The 21,564-nt window shown below is 42.1% G+C and overlaps 2 protein-coding genes across 4 annotated transcripts; both read right to left on the bottom strand.

The window, feature by feature from the left end:
- Positions 1-300: 300 nt before the first annotated feature.
- timm10 (translocase of inner mitochondrial membrane 10 homolog (yeast)) lies at positions 301-4,012 on the bottom strand. Its single transcript, XM_026169228.2, has 2 exons — positions 3,774-4,012; positions 301-1,411 (listed from the first exon to the last, which is right to left on the bottom strand). Exons 1-2 carry the CDS (start codon positions 3,842-3,844, stop codon positions 1,216-1,218), a joined length of 267 nt encoding a protein of 88 aa, XP_026025013.1. The 5' UTR covers positions 3,845-4,012; the 3' UTR covers positions 301-1,215.
- Positions 4,013-4,954: 942 nt separating this feature from the next.
- On the bottom strand, positions 4,955-21,516 carry LOC113023654 (uncharacterized). Of its 3 annotated transcripts, none has more exons than XM_026169890.2 (8): positions 20,780-21,516; positions 20,354-20,527; positions 17,310-17,428; positions 16,280-17,211; positions 16,005-16,097; positions 10,128-10,593; positions 7,198-8,976; positions 4,955-5,701 (listed from the first exon to the last, which is right to left on the bottom strand). In XM_026169890.2, exons 3-8 carry the CDS (start codon positions 17,410-17,412, stop codon positions 5,385-5,387), a joined length of 3,690 nt encoding a protein of 1,229 aa, XP_026025675.2. In that variant the 5' UTR covers positions 17,413-17,428; positions 20,354-20,527; positions 20,780-21,516; the 3' UTR covers positions 4,955-5,384. The 3 variants fall into 3 exon arrangements, with proteins under 3 accessions (XP_026025675.2, XP_080158807.1, XP_080158808.1); XM_080302682.1 differs by lacking the exon at positions 20,354-20,527 and adding an exon at positions 5,783-5,860 and having other exon boundaries at positions 5,560-5,701; XM_080302681.1 differs by lacking the exon at positions 20,354-20,527.
- Positions 21,517-21,564: the final 48 nt, after the last annotated feature.

The following is a 21,564-nucleotide window of genomic DNA, read 5'->3' as shown; positions in this document are numbered from 1 at the left end:
GAGCGCGGTCGTCCCTGGCCTGAGGTTGTAAAGCAGTTTTTCTTAAACCAGGAAAGAGTTCTGTGATCATGTTTCAGAATTCTTCACAGAAAATTTCATATCAACAAAACTTTTAGAACCTTTTTTTTTCAAAATGTAGAAAAACACTATGTTGTATCTGTAATAATCACTCGAGATTTCATTGTATTTCATCTTATAGTTACTGTATATTCATTCACACACTCTGCACGAGAGTGAAGTCGAACCATACCACAAACCTCGTGTGAGGGCCAGAATAAATACTTCCAACACTCATGAAGCTAGGCTACACGATGACAGCGCTTTATTAGAGTTAACAGCACACTGTGCAGCTTCTCTGCAGTGCAGATGAAAAGCTGTGTCACTGTGGTTTAAACATGAAGAAAAAGAGACACGCACACTAAAACATGGTCCACTGACACACAGCACAACACAGTCTACACAAGCATGACAAAATGAGCAAAGTTCAGGCATTGGTTTTTTTTGTTTTTATCTGAGCTGTTAAAGACAAAGAACCAACCAGGGTCAAAAGAGTAAACTATGAATAGTACAAAAAAGACATTTTGGCTCAGCCCATAATGAATTCTGTGCATGCCCTGACCCATGATTCGCTGTTTCTGAGGTGTTGCACAGGACTGACATGTCTGCATGACAGACAACTGTAAATAAACTAGTTCCACGGGTTGAACTGCAGCTTTGCAAAGAGTCTATATTTACTTTCAGTGCCTTCCAAAACCAAACAAGAAAAATCTGACCCCAGTTCAAAGGGTGAATTGAGATAAAGATTAAAGTTGAATCATTCTTTGCATTTGTCTGGACCTGTCACATGTAACCAGGTTTCTAGCTTTCTAGCTTTCTGGTGTTACGCATCAGAGGCCTTTCTCCTTTTCAGTCAGATTTTCAAGTGACTTCGAGAGTCCAGGCTCAACGTACAGAAAGTGGAAAAGATCCAGAGTGTCTGGTCCACTGTGAGTAGTTTCAACATGTCCTTATGCTGCTGATCCACCAAGTTTCTGAGGAAGAGGCAGTTTCTCTCAGCGGGCCCTCGACAGCATTAACTCCACACTTTTTTTTATTTTATTTCCCACCCTTTAATTAAAATACAAGTCTCTCATTGTTTGAAGCCACACATGCTAACCCCATCCCCATGACCTTTTGATCCCACATCATTCTCCATTTTGTTTTCTTCATCCACGTCTATCCGCTCCCCACAGCCGCCTTCCTCATCATTTCCTCGTCCTGGACTGAGAGCTCCGTCAGCTTGCGTCCTAGCCGCTCGTGAAGGTCCAGATATTTGGCCACGCAGCGGTCCAGGCAGACCGACTCACCCTTGGTCAGCTCTGCCTCCTTATAATGTGGCGGTACGCACTTCCTGTGGCAGGCATTAGTCATTCTGAGAGGAAAGGAAGGAAACAGTCAAGATTCTTCAGTATTAAGAGTGATGATAAAAATACATTTTTAAAACATAACAAACGTGTTACTACATGATATATTCACGCATAAGCACCTTATTGTGGGGTCCCCATTATGACTTGCTTACAACAGTCACTTAGTAAAACAGAACAGCGCCATCTGCTGGAGTTATTTTGTGAACCTAAAGTTGGCTCTGAATACTCTCCTTTTAAAATTCATAGTTTCATATGACCTGATATAATAGTTATTTAATTTCATAAAGATGTTAAATTAACCAACTTTTAGGTCAAGAAAAGGTGCATTTAAGAAGAGTATTTAGAATTTCTGCAAATAAAATGTATTCTGGCTCATGTCACAGCAGAAATGTGCTTCCCGGTGTTGACACAGATCCTTCATCAGAGCAGGGAGAGACACAGATTCAGTTTAATTATATACTTCAAAGAAGAACTAGCAAAAAGTTAAATGGCAACTAATTACTTCCTTTGTCCTCAAAGTCTTCACAGGGATAAGCCCCGAGGACAGAATTTCATACATCCTTGCCCAACAAACACCACATGACCACCGACGGACATTAAACCCAGTTCCTCTTCACTGCAGGAGATTCACAAAGAGACCAAACTCAAAACACATGAAAGTCATCAATCTCTCATTTCATGTTGCTGAATGAGTCTATCCAACAGCACTTCATCTAGCCAAATGTCTTTTAATACAACACCATGCTCATCAGAAGAAGCCTTAAGTTCCTTCTGCAGGTCACCATCACCGTTTGCCTTAGGAGACACAGTGATGGTGACCTGATAAATCACATTTCAGTGGATTATTTCTTTAACCCGATTAAAATTATTGGTTAGGTTCTTCACATCCAGCCCCAGGATTCAAAAAACTGCAACAAGGTAGACGATAAGCCACGAACGCCTCTAACTGCCTGAAAGGCCCAGTTACTGTCACTGTTCTGGTGAACTACAAGAAACAGTTAAACTGTTAAAAACAGGCATTTTACACTATGTACTTCTAAAAGTACTGCCAGCATTGGGATACCAATAAAATCCCCTAAATCTGAAACATCAACTTACTGACGTGTCAAAATGCTTCCTGTCAAAAGATACTAAACATAACAAACAAACATGACATGCCTCGCCTACCACCAGACCCAACTAAACAGAACAGCCCATCTGACAACGTCCAACAACTGTGTGACGCCATCACGTCAATACAGACCAAAATCTCTGAGGAATGTTTCCACCATTTTTTTTTTATATCTATGCTAAAGGCAAAAGGGGAATTATCACGTATGAGCAAGCACTAATCAGGTGGCCAGTAACATATCTTTAATGGCTCTAAGATGTTGCCAGGTATCATATGAATGTAGAGAACTAGTTAACTAGAATTTGATAGAATTATTGCTCACTTCCATCCACAAAATGTAAACAAACATTAGTATTTGGTTTATGGAGTGATGTCAATAACTGGGCGCCATCAAATTACTGCAGAAGAAAATCCCAGTAAGCTGATAGAGAGCCAAGAGCCAATCAAACCTCAGTCAAAAAAGTAAAGCAAGCAAACTGCTTGTTTCTTGATCTGAATGGTTGAACAAACCCATAACTCATGTATATTTATTCGTCTCTTTCAAGCCAAAAACACCTGCATAAAAGTACATAAACTATTTTCTTTGGCAACTGACTGAATCTGACTCAGTGGATTTTAACTGCAAGACTTTATTAAAAGCACATGAATGTATAATTTGTGCAAGGTCATGAAAGGATAAATATTAACCAGGCTCGTCTTTTCTTCATTCAGAGATGCAGGTCTGTGCTGCTTCTTCCAAGTATAAAAATACTTGTGATCAAAACCACTTAACTTAATATGAATGAATGTACTCTTACACAAGTGACGGCATTTAAGTAGATTACTGTGTTATGACACAAGGACACATCTTTATATTATGAGAAAAAGCCGTACTGTGCTTATACTGTAAAATTGTGACATGTGAAGTAAATTCAGTGAGTTAAGCACTAAACTCAGGCCTTTAAATTTTAGTCACTATAGCTCTTTTTAAAATAAATGCTATCCCACACTGGATTTAACCCTTGCCAGCCTTTAGTAGAAGCCACCCTTTGCCTTAAACATGCCGGCTGGTGGGCCTTTATAATAATGAGCTTCACTAGCAGGACACTTGCTCGCATTAACGATGAGCTGTACAGGCTCAGCTTCACTAAACAGTAATTATCTTTGCACATTATTCTGGCACACTGTAAATACATGTAAGTTTGACACATAAAAGCCGCGACACTTCACAGCAGACTGCTGTGGCTAGCTGAGAGGTTAGCTTGTTTGGGCTTTACCGGTTGTACATGTCAGCCATCATCTCCACCTCCAGCTCCGCCGCCAGCTGCTGCGCCTTCACAGGATCCATGGCTCCGCTTCAGTTCTGCTCACACCGGGTCTCGAACCACAAACACGCCGTCCCGCTGAGCCTCTCCTCCGGACAGCAAGCAAGGAGCAGTACCCGCTGCTTCTGTAACCTTCAAACCTGCACGAAAACACGTGTGTGCCGTTTCCCTCACACACTTCCGGTGACAATAAAGTTGGATTCAAAAAGCAGAAAGCGGAGGGAGCAGGAAGCGCGCCCTCTACAGGTGTGTGTGTGTATTTCTATTTGTCCAAAGTAAGATAAGAGCCTCACAGGGAAGTGAAGGACAAAAAACCTGCTTAAGTTCAAACTGAACATCAGAATGAGGAAGAAAGTTGGTTTGTTCTGTATTTCTGAAACTTCTGTCTCCATTTATTTATTCATGCTATTTGTATTTTATCTATTAGTACATATTAACCGGCATATGTGTGTGGACACCAGAGGAAGAATCTCATTGTACAGAGAAATGCTTTTCTTTGTACACATGACAATAAATGCTTTGAATCTTCTGAGATGTTCCAATGCAGAGAGATCAGAAAAAGATCAAATGTCCAGTGAGCACCAGCTCTCTGGGTAAAAATTAATTGTAGATGGCAGAGGACAAAGGAAAATGGGCAGACTGCTGCAAGCTGATGAGCAGGCAACAGTAACTCAACTAACCACCCGATGCTTGGTTTTGGGGTTGGAAAAAACTGCTTCGTAATTTGACGTCTCGGTTTCTTCTGCAGTATTTGGATGGTTCTGGTGTAAACATAAAAGCATAGATTTACCTTGCTTTGTGTGTCAAGTCCATCCCTTTATGACCACAGTGTACAAATCTTCATATGTCTGCTTCCAGCAAGACACTCAAAGGACCTCCATAGATACCAGAGCTCAATCCAAAGTATTGCATTATAAATGTGTAGCGCATAAATCTGGGGAGCAAACCAGCTGTAACATGTGATGCTGTCATGTCAATATGGACCAAAATGGAAAAGGAATATTTCCAGCACTTTGTTAAATCTATGCCAATTAGAATTCAAGCAAAATGTAACTAATAATGTGGCCAGTGAGTGTATATTCTGTAGTGCCCTCTTGTGTTCAGCTATGGTGCTTTTTAAAGAAAGCAAGCGGTCACATGAAAACGTTTAATAAACCATAATTATATTATGTACTGATGTACATAAAACAGTTTTACAAATATAGACTTAAAACAACAGAGCTTTTCCACAATGGAAACATACAGAGGGACATCACTGAAGGCCACTCAAGTGCCTTTTCCTCTATTCATCAGACAATTTCGCTGAAAATGTAAAATTTATAAAATTGACAAAAGAAACTTTTTCTTTAGAATATTATTAAAGGAAATGAAACATCTTTTTGAACCGTATACAGAAGGAACTAAACGAAAACCCAAAGCGGTGAAAACATGAAGTGAAGAATGTAAAAATGAATCTTTAAACGCAACTTCATGTGACATGTGAACATAAACAACCAGAACAGAGACAGCATTAGAGTGAGAGCCGACCACTGGACGGGGTAGAAAATACACACGTACATGACGTTACTCTGCCTCGTCTCCAGTCACGTCAATCTCATTCACATCATCTTCCTCATCTTCATTCGGAGTCATGTCTATGTTGTTGAGGAACCCCTCACACTCTCTGGTCTGAGATGCTTTTTCTGGGGAGCAAACCAGAACATCCACCTCTTCTTCTTCCTCCTCCTCCTCCTCTTTTCCCTTTTTGTCTGTACTGGTTATCTTCGCGGTCAAGGGCTGCAACATGAAGTCCAAAGCTGTGTTTTCTTCAGGCAGGAGGGTGTCACTGTGAGAGGAGCAGTCATCATTGAGGAATGGAGACCCCGTTGTATCAGATTTCCCTGTGCCACAGAAGGAGACTGTGAGGGTAGCAGGAGCATGTGCGTGCATGTTTGTGTGCAAGCAGAAAGAGGCATACTCACACTTTCCGATGATAAATAACTGATCAATAGTCAGCTGCCTCTATAGCCAGCAGTGAGCTTTTGACGTTAGTGTCTCATCTGCAAACACCGTCAGCAAATAAAACACAAGATCAGCTGCCTTTCAAGTGATTCTGTTCTTGTTCTGCTCTGCAGCCCTCGAGAGCTCAGCGCACCAGCATGGACCAGCATCATCTCAATCGAGTGGCCACTGAGCTCACAGTGCATCTCCAGACCAAACAAGAACTTTAATCACCAGCTGAAGTCAAAGACAGTAGAGCAGAAGTCCATCCACCTAGACCAGGGGTGTGGAACTCCAGGCCTCAGGTTTTAGATGTGTCCTTGATCCATCACAGCTGATTTAAATGGCTAAATTACCTCCTTAACATCTCTTTACGTTCTCCAGAGGCCTGGAAATGAACTAATCATTTGATTCAGGTGCGTTGACCCAGAGCGATATCTAAAACCTGCAGGACACCTGCCCGTGAGGCCTGGAGTTGGACGGTGACCGCCACAAGAGCAACCTGGTCAGGCTGCCACCTAGTCTTGGTCCTCCACAGGAAGGAGCAGGGTTAGGTGGTTAGTTTGAAAATAACAGCTAGTAGATGACAGGAACCTTCACAGCCAAATGGAAAGAAAGCTTTATGGCATGCTTTAAATGCTCGAGTGCCATCCCACTGTTGTGACATAACTGAGGACATAAAAAAGGAAGAAACTAAATAGCAAAAGCAAACATGGACACATGCCTACAGAGAGAATTTTACAGTGTTTCCTACACAAAACACTGCATTCTCCTTCCAAGGTAGATTTTTTTTTAATGTAGTAGATCCACTGAGAAATGAAGGTGCCGTCCAACCAGACTGCAGGACAAACAGCACTTAAGTACATGTTGATCATGCACTGGATTGTGCAACAGCACGTTTAAAAAAAAATGGCCGTATTGAAGCTGATGTCTGAACAGATACTGAAATTCTGAGCAGACTTAAAAAGACAAAAAATATTAAAATGTAAATTTGCTCTATTGCAAGGTTTAACCTGAAATGATATTCAGTTTTTTTATTAGTTTTTTCTCTTTTTTTATGTCTAAATCTGCATCTACTTTAAGAAAAGTTTTTTGGTCTCTTGAAGTGAAACTATGCGGCTTTGCGTCAGCCCACATGGGGGCGACACAAACACCGTGCCTTAGCTCCAACGTGACAGTTTATGGTCTGTGTTTTTACAGTTTACTCCCATCTGCAAGAGACAAATGGCCTGAAGCCACAGCACACTATGCCAACCCATCCTCGGAGGTGCCTGTGTGATTGGCATAGAGCAGAAAAATCAATACTACCAATGTAATCATTCATTCTGAATAACAACCTTCAAAACAAAATCCAATTAATTTACCATGGCAACAGAAACAGCAAAATTCAAAGTACCTTCATAAGGACTTCCCAGTGGTCGCTCTCTCTCCGGTGTCACCTTGGCTTCATCTTCTTCCACAACGTCTAAGGACACTGGGTGGTCTTCATCACCATCCAAACTCCTCTTCTCGCTCATACGACTGTTTGTCTCTGCAGACGGGCTCAAAAGAAGATTGGGATTTTTATCAACTGCGATGTTTGAACCTTTGTGATGTTCTTCAGAGTTTGTCCCGTCTTTAATGTCCACTCCTTTCTCCAATATGCCATCTGTGCCTGTTGCAGGCTCATGTGTTTCCTGGGTCTGTTTGGACTTCATTCTTCGTGCTTGTTGCCATTTAATAAGCTTCTGAATGTCCTTCAGAGTGACCACGTGCCGCTGATTCACTGTCCCGGGTTTTACGTTACAGTCATTATTGGTTTCTTCAGCCTTTTCAGTGTGCTCGACACTCGCAGTCTTCTTCACTGCGCTGACCTCCACCTCGCTCTCATTCCTCCTCCGTTTCCTGCACGTCCTCTCCATTTTTTTCTCCTCCTGCTCCTTTGGCAAGTCCCTGTCGACCTGCGCATTGTCGACATTTTCATTGTTTTCAACAACGGCAGGAACACTTTGTGTAGAGTCCTCTACAGGTCTTATTTTTCGGGGTCTACCACGTTTCCTTTTCGCGAGCGAGACGCCATCCTGACTCACAAGCTGAGCTCTGCTGACGACAGGCTTGAAAATGCAAGGCGTTTCAGGTGGGGTTGTGTTATTTGCTGCCTCTTGAGATTTTTTTATAAAGCCCCTGGTCCTGATCCGAGACGGCTTGGTGCCAAAGGGTTTTTCTTCCCCAATGTCAATGACGGGCAACATTTTGCTGGGTTTCCCTGGAAGTCCAGATGGTGCATTTGAAGACCTGATAGCCACTTCTCTTTCCTTCAATAGCACATTGTTACTTGACAAACTCACTGAACAATTCTTTGTTCCATCACTGACTTTTAAATCTTTGTACGCAGAACAAGAACCGGTGGAGTCTTGTTGATCATTTGTGCGCCTTCTCTTCCTCCCGTCTCCTGTAGAGTCATCATGTCTATATTTGAAACTCTCCTTCAGCCTCCTGGAGTACGATTTTACTTCTGCTGCTGATTTTTTTCCTCTCTTTTTCAAGCTATTCCCTTTGCAACCTTCTGCACTGGTTCCTCTATTTGTTAAATGCAAATCCTTCTCCTGCTGCTCTTGCTTTGACTGGCAGCTGTGATCTGGATCTGGTGATGGAGATGTACTTTTATGACCTGTGCAAATGATGCTGCTAAAGGGAAACTGCAGTGAACCAGCGTTGTCCGAGAGCCAGGGTCTCCTACGTAAGGATGGCTGCTGCTGGACATCGTGTTCAGGGTTTGCTGAGTTGTTGAGTAGAGGCTGACCTTTAGCTGCAGATGAACTTGGGTCTAATGGGGAGAGACGCTGAGGAAGCCGCAAGTCATCCATGCAAGGTGAGGAAAAAGTGGGTTTAGACTGTGTCCCATCTCCATTTGGCAGAGGCAAAAACTCGAGACTCTGTTGATCATCTTGTGAGGATGGTGGCTGAAATGCTGGGTAATGGAGTTTCTGGCCTCTGGTGGAGAAAGCTGAAGACAGGGCTGAGCCTGTGGTTGTTTCCGGATACAGAGAATTTTGACTTTTGAATGGGGGCAAACCCTGGCAGCTCAATCCATCGATTTGCCATAAAGATCTGACAGCTGGGTTGCACTGGGGAGTCGGCTGCTGCTGCTGGATCAACTTGGGCTGGTTTGGAGCTGCAAAGCAACAATGGATACCTAACGAGCAAGCGGAAGGATGACTATCAATTCATCTTAAATACGTGAATTGTAAGCCCTGTATTTTTATAGACATTTTCTGTGACAATCAAAAAATCCAATTAAAAGTACCAATTAATAAGCTCCTAAAAACTGAGGAGGAAGGGCAGCAGGACGGGTAGCAGTGAGAGCACTTGAACTGAGACTTAAGTCAGGTTCAACTCAGTCTGCTTCTGTAATAACATGTAATGTGCTTTAAAAAAAAAAAAGAAAGAAAAAGGTCCTACTGTGTTACTCTCTGAAAATACACCTCTGCCTTTTTAAAATCAGTATAAAAAGGACAGAAGTCTAAAACAGTCGTCTACAAACTGCTCAGCCTCAGCTGTCCCTCCTACTCACATCCAGATCAAATCTGAGCATCTTCAACTGTGCAACATCCAGCTCCTGCACTTTTTTGCCCATCTCCAAACCACAAACCTGCTTTACTCCCAGTACCTCTACTATTTGCAGATTCACTGTTACACCTGTCTCCCTCTCATTCATACACATGTATTCTTTTTTTGCTTCTACTTATTTATTTATTTTTATTTCTCTTCTGTCCAGGCTCTCTTCCACCTGCTCTCAGTTAATTCTTCAAATTCATTTTCTTTGCAGAAACACTGAAGTTTAATCCAAGGAACGAAGAACTGTTTGAGGTTTTAGACAAAACAAGGTATAAAAAATAATAAAGACAAACTGTAAGGCTTTACATGTTGTTAAAATGTAACTAAACAAACACAAAAATCACCAATAAATGTTAAATGCTGAACAGTAAACTTCAGTACATTCGCAGTGAGGGGTGGTCAGGATTTTTGAGTCCTTATTCTAAAATTGATCAATGTCTTGTCTCAAAAAACAAACAAACAAACAATCAACCCCAATACTGTTAAGATGTAATACACTACTGCATGCAGAAGGTGGCAGTAATGGACCTAAAAACTGTTTGCTAGCCACAAACAATAACAGGCCAGTAATGAGACCCTGGAGCCTGTGGAGCAGTGAGGAGAGATGCTAAGGAGTCTTTAACAAAAGAATAAAAATACAGAAAACAAAAAAAACTTACTACGGGTCTGTACAACTATTTCATAATGTGATATTAAAAATATGTGTGTATTTACAAAGAAAGCTTCTACCTGTCTCCACTGATGTCTGGTTGCTTTGCGACTCCAAATCCTGAAAGAAAGCAACCTCTGCTGCACTGGCAACAGGATCCATCCGACCCTGGGCTGCGTCACCCTGCGAAACTGGGACTTGGCAAACATTGTGGCTCGACTCCAACTTCTTACAGTTACTCTCCAAGTTGGGCAGGATGTTCAGGCTCATCATGACGTCCTCTAACAGCTTCTCTATCTGCTCGTCACACTCGTCCGCAGAGCCCTGCGGCTGAGGCGCCGGCGCTGATTCAAGCTCAGTGTCGGGGTTTGAGGTGAAGCTGCTGCTGGAGAAAGACTGGGATTCAGAGGTGGTGCTGTGGTGTTGCTCTGGTTGTGTGGGAGAGCTGGTTACAGCAGGTGGAAGGTTCTGGATCTCTGGTTTCTGAACAGGGCATGGGGGGACAGGGGAGGGAGGAGGCTCGAGTTCCTCAGCATCTGTCTGTGGCTTTTTGAAAGATGAATAAGAAACCATTAAAACCATTACAAAATATCACCTTTCATTCAAACTTTAAAACAAAGGTGAATTCATCTGTCTGCAGATAAACTGGACTAACAAACTATTTTATTGAGGTGCTTCTCTGAAAATGAGTCCCCAACAGTTGCCTCTAAGTGCTTTATAATGTAGGCGAGGTAATAATAATACAGAGAAAACAACGACGGTTGAAACGTGATTGTCGGATTAGGGGCGACGGGACAAAGACTTTATTTTACCACTGAAATCTAAGTTTCATATCAAAGTTTGGATTTTCATTCCTCCAGTTGAAGTTATTTGATGAGAGCTGGAAAGGAAGACTGAAACCAGCTAAAATATTTAACACTCACTTCTCTGATCACCACAGTTTGAATAAAAAACGACTTCACTGTTTGCAGCACTCACAGGAAACAAGTGAAGAAAAAGAAATTAACTGGTGATCATGTCATTTTATAAACACTTTTTTCCAATTCCTGTTTTTCATATTCACATTAAACAATTGACAAATTTCTCGACACGTAAATAAAAACAGATACTGCTTTACCATCAAGACATCAGAGATTCTTGTGGTAATCTTTTACCCTTTACCAGGTAAAAGGATGGCAAAGTTTCCACAGAGCAAGTATGTCTGCTGTGCTGCTGATCTCAGGGGGAGAACATGATGAAACGCACCTTCTTTCTGGTCGAGCCTGAGGCAACAGCCGAGCTAAACCTGCCCAGCTAAGGTTTTACACCACATTTACATCATACCGCTGCTGCTTACTTCTCACAGAGCACGGAGTGAGCCTTTAACGTCTCACCAAACCATCGGCCGGGCCACGTGCACCTCCTCCTCCTCTTCTTCTTCAGCCTACTCTATTCTGCAGAAATGCACCTTCCCTCCTGCGGTCTCTATTCTTGTTGACAAATGGATATTTCTTGTTTCTTGCTTACCAGCGTGAGCTTAAGTTATATAAATGTTTAGTTGTCATGCTTTCATAGGTAATATTTCAAAACATTGCAAAACATCTGGCATCAAAAATAAGCCCCAATGCCAAGCAACAGTCTTCAAGCACATTTCAAAGTATAACAGGTATGATTACTCGTTTCTCAGGTCTCCAGCTGCCTGAGTCTATAACACAGTATAAACAAAGATTAAGAAGAAGAAGCTGGTTATTGTAAGGTTTTGAAAGGGCATCCTATTTTTTAATCAAAATAAAAGTTTTTATCACAGGGAATTCTTCCACTTCATGTTTCTTGATGTTCACTCGATTATGCCGTCTGTCAGACTCAGAACTGGGAATTTAAGTGATACTGAAATGTACTTTCCTAAATACTTCAAATCTCCCACTAGCTCATGACAAACCTCATGACACTGTCACACGTGTAAAGCCTGAAACCATAAAAAAAAAAATCCATCCATCCGCTTCTTCTCATCCTTTTCAGGGGCGCTGGAGCCTATCCCAGCTGTCATAGGGCGAGAGGCGGGGTACACCCTGGGCAGGTCGCCAGTCTGTCGCAGGGCCAACACACAGGGACAGACAACCATTCGCGCTCACATTCACTTGCACATTCACACCTATGGGCAATTTGGATTATCTAATTAACCTATCCCCACAAGCCATAAAAAATTGCCAGAAAATTAAAAAAAAAAAAAACATTTTTTAAGCGTTTAGTGTAGCTTCAAAAAATGTACCGTACTTTCTGGACTATAAGCCGCTACTTTTTCCCTTAGGTTTTGAGCCATGAGGCTTATACAAAGGTGCGGCTATTCTGTGGATTTTTCTTCCACCACTAGGGGGACTCTAACCAGAATTAGAATAAAAAACAAGATAGATTGATGAAAAATCAATGCAAAGAAGAATACACTACTTTTTCTTTAGCAGATAGAACACCATCCATCCATCCATTTTAATCCGCTTTGTCCGGGGCCGGGTCGCGGGGGCAGCAGCCTAAACAAAGAGGCCCAGACCTCCCTCTCCCCAGCCACCTCCTCCAGCTTATCCGGGGGAATACCAAGGCGTTCCCAGGCCAGCCGAGAGATATAATCTCTCCAGCGTGTCCTGGGTCTGCCCCGGGGCCTCCTCCCGGTGGGACATGCCTGGAACACCTCACCCAGGAGGCGCCCAGGGGGCATCCTTGTCAGATGCCCGAACCACCTCAGCTGGCTCCTTTCGATGTGGAGCAGCAGCTGCTCTACTCTGAGCCCCTCCCGGATGGCCGAACTTCTCACCCTATCTCTAAGGGAGAGGCCAGCCACCCTTCGGAGGAAGCTCATTTCTGCCGCTTGTATCCGCGATCTCGTTCTTTCGGTCACTACCCACAGCTCGTGGCCATAGGTGAGGGTAGGGACGTAGATCGACCGGTAAATTGAGAGCTTCGCTTTTACACTCAGCTCCCTCTTCACCACGACGGACCGGTGCAGCGTCCGCATTACTGCAGCTGCAGCCCCAATCCGTCTGTCGATCTCCGGCTCCCTTCTCCCATCACTCGCGAACAAGACCCCGAGATACTTGAACTCCTCCACTTGGGGCAGGAACTCATCCCCAACCCAGAGTGGGCACTCCACCCTTTTCCGGCTGAGAACCATGGCCTCAGCGTGTTCAGATAGAACACGCACAACAAATTACCAACTGGTAATTATTTTTAAATCCTCGCCCCTTCATCATGGAAACCACACGAAGAAGTTCGTATGATGCAAGTTTTAAGTTGAAGGCCATCGATCTTGCTATCCAGGAGGGAAACCGCGCTGCTGCACGCAAGCTTAGCGTCAATGAGTCTATGGTGAGACGTTGGAGGCGACAGCGGGAAGAGCTCATGCAATGCCAAAAGTCGAGAAAAGCTTTCAGAGGACATAAAAGCAGGTGGCCTGAACTTGAAAATGTCCTGGAGGAATGGGTGAACACACAGAGAGCAGGTGGCCGAGGTGTATCCACTGTACAGATCCGACTGAAAGCCGAAACAATCACCCGCGAAATGAATATTAAAGATTTCAAAGGTGGGCCGTCATGGTGTTTCAGATTTATGAAACGTAAAAACCACGGACCACTCTCTGTCAGCAACTCCCCCCTGACTATCAGGAAAAAGTTGAAAACTTCCACAAATTCGTTGAAAAAAAGATACAAGAAAACTCCATCGGACCAGAGGACATAATCAATATGGATGAAGTACCTTTAACATTTGATCTGCCTCTGACCAGGACCGTTAACAAGACAGGTGCATCATCCGTGTTGTTGAAAACAACAGGCCATGAGAGGACGCACTTCACCTGCGTTCTGGCATGCACGGCATCCGGACAAAAACTTCCACCAGTGGTGATTTTTAAGCGCATAACTATGCCGAAAGAACAACTCCCGAAAAGGCATAGTGGTCAAAGTTAACACCAAAGGGTGGATGATAGAAGGTCTAATGAAGGAATGGTTAACGGAGTGCTATGGGAAGCGCCCGGGAGGATTTTTTCACCGGAAAAAAGCACTGCTTGTTTTGGATAGCATGAGGGCCCATATCACAGATTCTGTGAAAGCAGCGATCAAGAAAACAAACTCCATTCCAGCTGTGATTCCTGGAGGTACAACAAAGTTTTTGCAGCCACTTGACATCAGTGTAAATTGGGCATTTAAAGCTGCACTACGGGTTGAGCGGGAGACTTGGATGACAAGCGGTGAAAAGTCATTCACAAAAACTGGCCGCATGCGAAAAGCATCCTTTTCTGATGTCTGTCAGTGGATCCTAACAGCGTGGAGTGCTGTGAAAGAATCCACCATCACCAATGGGTTCCGAAAGGCTGGACTGCTGCGCGAAGAGAGCGGCGCACCTTCAGAGCCAACTTCACCGGAGGATGACAGTGACACGGAGAGCGAGACTGATGGAGACAGATGTGATGAAGCTCTTCTGAGCCTGTTCAACTCCGACACTGAAGAAGACGACTTCATGGGTTTCAGCGAAGATGATTAAAGTGACTTGTGGTTTCAAATACAGGAAAAACGGAGGTAAATAAATACTGTTCCGTTTTAATCAGCAAAGTTGCTGCCGTGTTAAAAGGCATTGTTCGGAAAGAATCTGTTCAGGTACATACTTGTACATTTGCAGTACAAGATTGTTCTGTACATGCAGTAAATATCTATTTTTTCATCATAGATATCTGCGGCTTGTATATCTTTTTTTTTTTTTTTAAATAGAGCTGATGCGGCTTATATACAGGTGCGCTCTATTGTCCAGAAAGTATGGTAATTAAATATTAAGTTATTTTGCAATTTATTCCTTAACCCAGGGTCCAGGGTATAATTGGCCGTTTTTGACTACTTTTTGATTTTACCTCTATATTTCACCTTTAAAATATGTTTTTCTTGCCTTTTTTGGTATCATTATTTTCAGCACAACCTCAAATATCTGAAATTTGAGTTATTTTTTCATTTTGGTATACTATATTAGCACAGTTGATCTAAATTCAGACAAAAAATTCAAAATCCGAGTAGAAAAAAGTTATATTTTTTACTGTAAAACCCACAAACATGTTTAACGAATAATTTTCATAACTTGAAATGCAAATAGAAATTGTACATTTCTAAAAATTATGCACAAGTTTTGCAAACAACAAAGTTATATGGTACCATTTACCTAAAAATGCAGCCAAGGCCTCAGGCGTTTTTTATATAACCATTTAAATCTATTTACAGAACAATCAGGTGTTCTGCATCAAATAAGAAGGCACACAAATTATTTGTGCCAGTCCAAAAAATGTAGTTTGTGTTCAGTATAAGACAGAGGAGAACAGCACAGGCCTAAACCCTGCAGGTCTGACAGCAGGAGGTGCATCAGTCCAGTTTTCCATGTGGGAACAGCGTTTACACTGAAATCTGCCTTTGACGGCTTTTTTAGAGCAAATATGAAATTCAGCGGTCTAACTGACACACAATACAAGACAATAACTACACAACAAACTAACTACAGCCTCCAAACACGCTAAACGTCACTAATGTCTCACATATGAAAACTCGCTCACTCTCTCTGTCTTTCGCTCGCCCGCTTTCCATCGCGGGTGTCACTCCACTCATCAGTTTTTTGATTGGCTGACATGGTAAACTCTAACACCAATAGGGAAGGGATGTTCGCAAAGGGAGAGTGTTTGCTAGCGCTGTCTGTAGAAAACGCTGTTTTTACCGTTCTTCACACTGTAAACGCCACTGTTTTGTTCAGAAAAAAACATCGCGTGTATTTTTTATCATAACTCTGGTTTTACGTGGCCCATCGACACAATTCAAAAACTGGTATATAGTGAAGTTCGCACTTTCGACCCAAGTTGAAATGGGGACTCTGACCTGCCGCATCTTGTAGCTGTGTCGTCTTAAATTGGTCATGTGATTTTGATGCGCCGCCGCGTCCGGCGACCCCAGAGGGTTAAATACCTGAGTCGGTGATGTCAGGATGGACGTCTCATTTGGGCTTTGTACCGTCACCACCTCCCACATCTCTCCTGTCGTTCTTCTCCTCAGCTTCACCTGCACACACATAAGACAAATACAGTTCTGACAAAAACACACAAAGTGAGAAAGGTGTCCAACACATGTGGTGTGACATATAACAAACTAATCCAGAGACAACGAACATACATGATGCCTACACTCAATCCATGAAACGGAACTCCTGCTCACAACACGAAAAGAATACAATTTCTTTTCACCTTGATGGATATCTGTGCGTCTTCCATCATCTCCTTCATCTTGGTTAGATCTTTCACCGCTGCGCTGCATGGTGAAGGACTCTTTTCACTCGAGTTTTCTTTTTCGTTCATCTCATCTCTGCAGACCTGTCGTGGCTGCTCTGCATTTACGCTCTCAGCTGCCGTGCCGTTTGATTTTCCATCCTCCAATCCTGCCCTTTCTCTGGACAACCAGGTGATGCTGTCCCCAGACTCAGATGACTCTTGGTAACAGTCGCCCTGAGCTTCCGAGGAACTGGAATCATTACGGATGGTAGGAAAAGGCACAGTGTCAATGGAAAAAGATGAAGTGGATGTGGGATTCGTTACACTGTCACAAGTTTGGCCAAATGTAGACTCTGCATCACTGGCAACGGCGGGGCGAGGGGTGAGATGTGGAACAGTGATACAAACATCCGGGCTTTGAGCTACAGAGGAGGCAGGCTCCGGATTTCCAAAATCCACTGAATTTTCAGCAATGGTTGCTGTCTGTGTGCCAACAGACACACTGATTGTCTTTCTGACTGGTGAATTTTCCTCTCCCGTGCCCGTCACCTCAGCCTCAACATGTGTCTCCTGTATTTTTAGGCTTCCCCGTCTCTCTCTGCAATTCCCAAGACTCTGCCTCCTTTCCTGGACTTCTTTCGGCCCTCCACCCTTCTGTCCTCGTACAAGGTCTGTGATTCCAAACTGGTGGGCTGCAGCCAGCACATCACTCTTCTCATTGTTTCCTTTTACCTCCAGCACACCAGAGTAAAGCAGACCAACCAGCTTGAGCAGAGTCTGGGCCTTCACGGTCTGGAGCTGGAGCTGACGCTTCTGTCCAGATGGAGGTGAGGGGGAGGCTGAAAGCTTCTGAGACAAGTACGGGCTGAGAGCTGCAAGGATGCAGCTGTGGGTTGGGATTGAGATACCTTTACATAAAGAATAAGTCAGGAGAGAATGACTCAATTGTGCATTTTGTACATTGTCTTACATCACAAAGAACTTTGTAATTTTCCTTCTTTCTCACCCTCAGTTTGGAGCAGGGTGTCACAGAACTGGGCACTGTTCTGTTGTCTCTGCAGCCCCCCGAGAAGCTGCAGCTCATAACCAGGCCACAGGTACCTCTGCATGTCCACATGAGCACTTCTGTTTGAAGTACAAACAGAAGCCGTCTTGAAGCAAAATCAAACAGGCACAAGAGCATTCGCAGGCAGAGGGAGTTTGCAATTCACATCCAAAGATACGTTTTTAATTTAAAAAAAGTAATATGGTTAACATTCCAGGGCATGTGTGTGCAAAATTTATGTTTCCCTGCACAACATCAGAGGCAGAAGAAAGACATGGAGAAGAATCCTTAAGTGAGAATTCTGTAACAGCAAACACGGTGGCTGAAGCCCAACCTTCAGATAGAAAAAAGCATTTCAAAGTCTTATTTTTTTTAAGCGTTTTAAATCAGATTTAACAGGTGATTGTAAATGTGCAGCTTTTATTCTTTGGTTACCACTCAGATAATGATAACGATTAGATAGTCCTTCAAAGTAACTGCCCAAATAAGGGACTACAAGGATTTTTATCTCTGTCAAATGAACATGTGCCTGCATGACTTCCTGACTTATCTGACTGTGTGTGTGCTTGTCTTCATCTTCTCATCTGGAAGCTCATAAACCAGCTGCCATTTGGAATTTGTCTCAGACCTTTATGAGTCATTTCATTGAGCTTACGAAATGTCACAACATTTATTTATATGCAGACACGCACATTCCAAAGATTCTCAGTGAGACCCAAACCACTTTGCCACAATTTGATCCGAATGAATGCGGCCATCTTGGAATATGTCCATGCCATCAGGGAAGAAAAAAAATCCATGGCTGGAAAAAGCTGCTCATTCAGTAAATTCAGGTAGCTGACCTCATTCAACAATGCTGAACCTAGATATGAGCAACTAAACCAACCACAGGACTGCCCCCATGGGCTCGTGTTGGTGCATCAATTTATCTGTATCCCTCAGTATGACGTGCTAATCATTCTTAAGCAGGATAAATCTGGGCTCAGACCATCTTTAAGCACCTAAGCAAACTGAAGTCTTCTTTCCACCCTTACAGCCTCATTGAGAAGTGGTTTTCTTAGGGCTATGATAGCATTTAGTGCCAGTGTCTTGAGTTTGCTACAATGTAAGATAAGGAAATGCCATGACTCTGTTTTTTTGGAGATTTCTTCCTGTTAAAAGGGAGTTTTTCCTTTCCACTATTGCCAAGTGCTTGCTCATAGATGGTTTTCTGATTGTTGTTGGTTTTCTCTGTATTATCGTAGGGTTGTTCTGTTACAATATAAAGCACTTCGACAAGACTGTTGCTGTGATTTGGTGTTATATAAATTAAATTGAAGTTTTTACAAACTAAATATTTCAGTAATCTCCGATCAGGATCATTCAAGATTTTGTCCATTTCTTCATCAAAGATGATGGTTCACCACAACTCTTACAGATTTCAATAATGCAATAATACACTGGGCAGTTATTAACCCAGTTTTCGTCATTTTAGGAATCTCCTGAGTTTTTCCCCTGCTCAGGCCAATAATGTCACCCTTCTAAAATAGAGTAAGATCTTTTCCACAACCCCCAGGATACGTCTCCAGACATATCCTGGGGGTTAAATAACCTGCTGCCAGCTAAAACATTAAATCACTGTGATAATTATTTAGTGGAATGGGTGGACAATAGTCACAACCTATTTCTTTGGGTGGTGACTACTTTTTTTTTTCCAGCCTGGCTATAACATATGGTTCATTAAAGGGCATGTGAATTTAATTTCAGCAAAAACTGAGACACAAAAACTGCTTGTATAGAAACCTTGTCCTTCTTCCGGCTACAATTTTAAGGAGGTCGCCACAAATCATCTGCCTCCAAACAAATCTGTTAAACACTTAAATAGCTTAAATAACGGGGGGGGGGCTCACTATCCTATTGAATAAGAGCACAGTCATAAGGTAGTCAGTATTAGCAGACATGGAAAACGTTGTATAGAAATTACCAGTCGAATTAAATTAAAAATTGCTTTCAAAGTTTGGCTGATTTGCACAAAAATGAATTATTTGACCAACTTTGCTTAGAATGGCAGGAAACAGATCTTTTGATGATGATTAAAAAAAACCCAAATCAGATTCAAGGTAGGGTATTCCTTTGAAAGTACCAAAATATTCCAATTGCTATTTTTTTTTTTTTTGCTTTTATTATTGTATTATTGCTTTTATTGTAATTTAAGATACCATTTCGAGCTTTTCTGAATATATGGACGCTAGATAATGGTTTCATTTATTTTCTATTAATCTGAATAATACAGTTTATTTATACCTTTTATCTTTTGAGTTGAAGAGCTTTTTCCCCTAAAATCGAAATGAACATTTCTGAGTAAATTGCTCAATTGCTGCATTCATGGTTTGGGGGAAAGCCTCACTTTTGACCTCTTCTTATAATTTAATGCAGGTTTAAATTCTTGGTACAACTTGAGATCCTTAATTTAAGTACTAGGTACACCTCTAGATACCCGTTTCCTTCTGACAGTGTAATGAGTCACGGCTAGTTTCCTGTGTGCGGTGTGTACAGAGGTGGTCTCTCTGGCAGGATCACAGCTAACACCGACTCTGGGAGCATGTGGACCACGTGGAGGAGCCCTACAAATTAATTAGCATTAGTGAACTTCACTATCGGCTTGTTACCAATCAGACAACATTTTTATTTGTTTGTCTGTTTCATTTATTCCATTAATCGCAATTTTCTAGACACCTAAGCCGACTTTTTTTTTTTTTTTAAACAAAATGCGTTGGTTAATCGTCGCTGTCTAGACTTATCCTAGCTAGCTTAAGAGGTAGCTACATGTTAGCACAAAAATGCAAAAAACCAAAACGCCCTTCATTTCGCATAAAATTTTGCCACTTTATTCATAGACTACAACTTAATAATCCTTCCATTCCTTAGAATGAAGGTTTAATTGGCTTAACCTTATTAAGATGGCTAATTCTGGAGTGATTTCCGACACTGTGGCTAATGTAGGTTAGCTTTAAAGTTACACTTACCAAAATCTTCCTGTAGCAGGAGCAGAGGGTTCATGGAGGATTATGTTTATTTTACCCACTGGAGTTAAAGCCAGAAATTAAAGTCGCACAGCCATATGCAACACATCGACGCCCATCACGAGTTTTTGCATCCGAGATGGTGTTGCAACGTGATAGCGACACCTACTGACCGCCCTGTGAAATGACACCGAGCGCTGAGTTATTAGTAAGTTTGGTGTCAGCTCAGAGTGGATTCACTTTTAGTTTCATTGGTTTAAAAATTTTAGTTCCAATTTGTTTTGTGATAGTGAAAAAATAAATTTATGAATTAAATATGCAAGCTGAAAATCTTTACTGACATATGTGTAGTTTGTTGATAACAAAACGGCGTTAAACAGAATCAGCGGAAACCAAAATGTGTATATATAAGAGGGAGAGTCCTTTTACTTGTGTTTGTGTTCCTGTTCCTTCTTCCTGATGTCGGCATCCATTGGTCATCACCATAACTATCACAACTACGGTCTTCTCCTTGTCAGCCACCACTATGTGTGGTTGGTTGGCCAGTAGCAGATTCTCTGTCTGGAACTTGAAGTCTCACAGGACCAGTCCTGTTGTTCCCAACCACCTTAAAGGTTAAAGGTTGTCGTCGTGGTTATTCTGCCAATGCTTTACAGCAGAAGGTGAAAAAACATTTCAAGTCACAAAATATGCAGCATTATGTCGAATATGGCAAATACTACCACCAAAAAAAGCAAACGCAACAAAAAAACAAAACAAAAACAATTTTGGATTAAAAACAAAAAAAAGAAATAAAATGATGGATGTTTCCCCTCAGACGCCAAAGGTTTTGTAGATGAAACAGCAGCAGAAACATGTACAAAGGAGACTACATGAGTAAAGGGAGACCTACATAAGGAATAATGCTGGCTGTAATGTATGCTCTTTAAGTTTACGCAGTGAGGGCGTCAGGAATGTTGCTTTCAAATGGAATTTATCCTTCACATTATAAATGGCTCAGAATTAGTGTCCCAATTTTAATTGGCTGGAATTTGGTCACCTGACTCGCAGCCATGTGGAAATCCTACAGTGTCACTAAAAGTCTGGACCATTTCCTTCTCATGCTTAAATTACTGCTACTTAATTTCCTCAATATGTTTTTAAAAGTAGAAAATACTTTTTTTTGTAGTCTAGTTTTTATTACCCCCACTTTCAACTATAATAACCACAAGTAA

The sequence above is a fragment of the Astatotilapia calliptera genome, chromosome 6 (genome assembly GCF_964374335.1).
Source record: "Astatotilapia calliptera chromosome 6, fAstCal68.1, whole genome shotgun sequence".
In the NCBI taxonomy this organism is placed as follows: Eukaryota; Metazoa; Chordata; class Actinopteri; order Cichliformes; family Cichlidae; genus Astatotilapia; species Astatotilapia calliptera.
This window is presented reverse-complemented; position numbering and strand designations above follow the sequence as displayed.

What these genes read in the sequence shown, in the direction of transcription:
- timm10 (XM_026169228.2), bottom strand. Translation starts at nt 3,844, where the DNA reads ATGGATCCTGTGAAGGCGCAGCAGCTGGCGGCGGAGCTGGAGGTGGAG. An exon ending in ATGGCTGACATGTACAACCG is followed by an intron (nt 1,412 to 3,773) that starts GTAAAGCCCAAA and finishes CTTTCCTCTCAG; the next exon opens with AATGACTAATGCCTGCCACA.
- LOC113023654 (XM_080302681.1), bottom strand. Translation starts at nt 20,823, where the DNA reads ATGGATGCCGACATCAGGAAGAAGGAACAGGAACACAAACACAA. An exon ending in TCCTGACATCACCGACTCAG is followed by an intron (nt 10,594 to 16,004) that starts GTATTTAACCCT and finishes TCTTTCAAAAAG; the next exon opens with CCACAGACAGATGCTGAGGA. An exon ending in ACTGGGAAGTCCTTATGAAG is followed by an intron (nt 5,702 to 7,197) that starts GTACTTTGAATT and finishes TCTGTGGCACAG; the next exon opens with GGAAATCTGATACAACGGGG.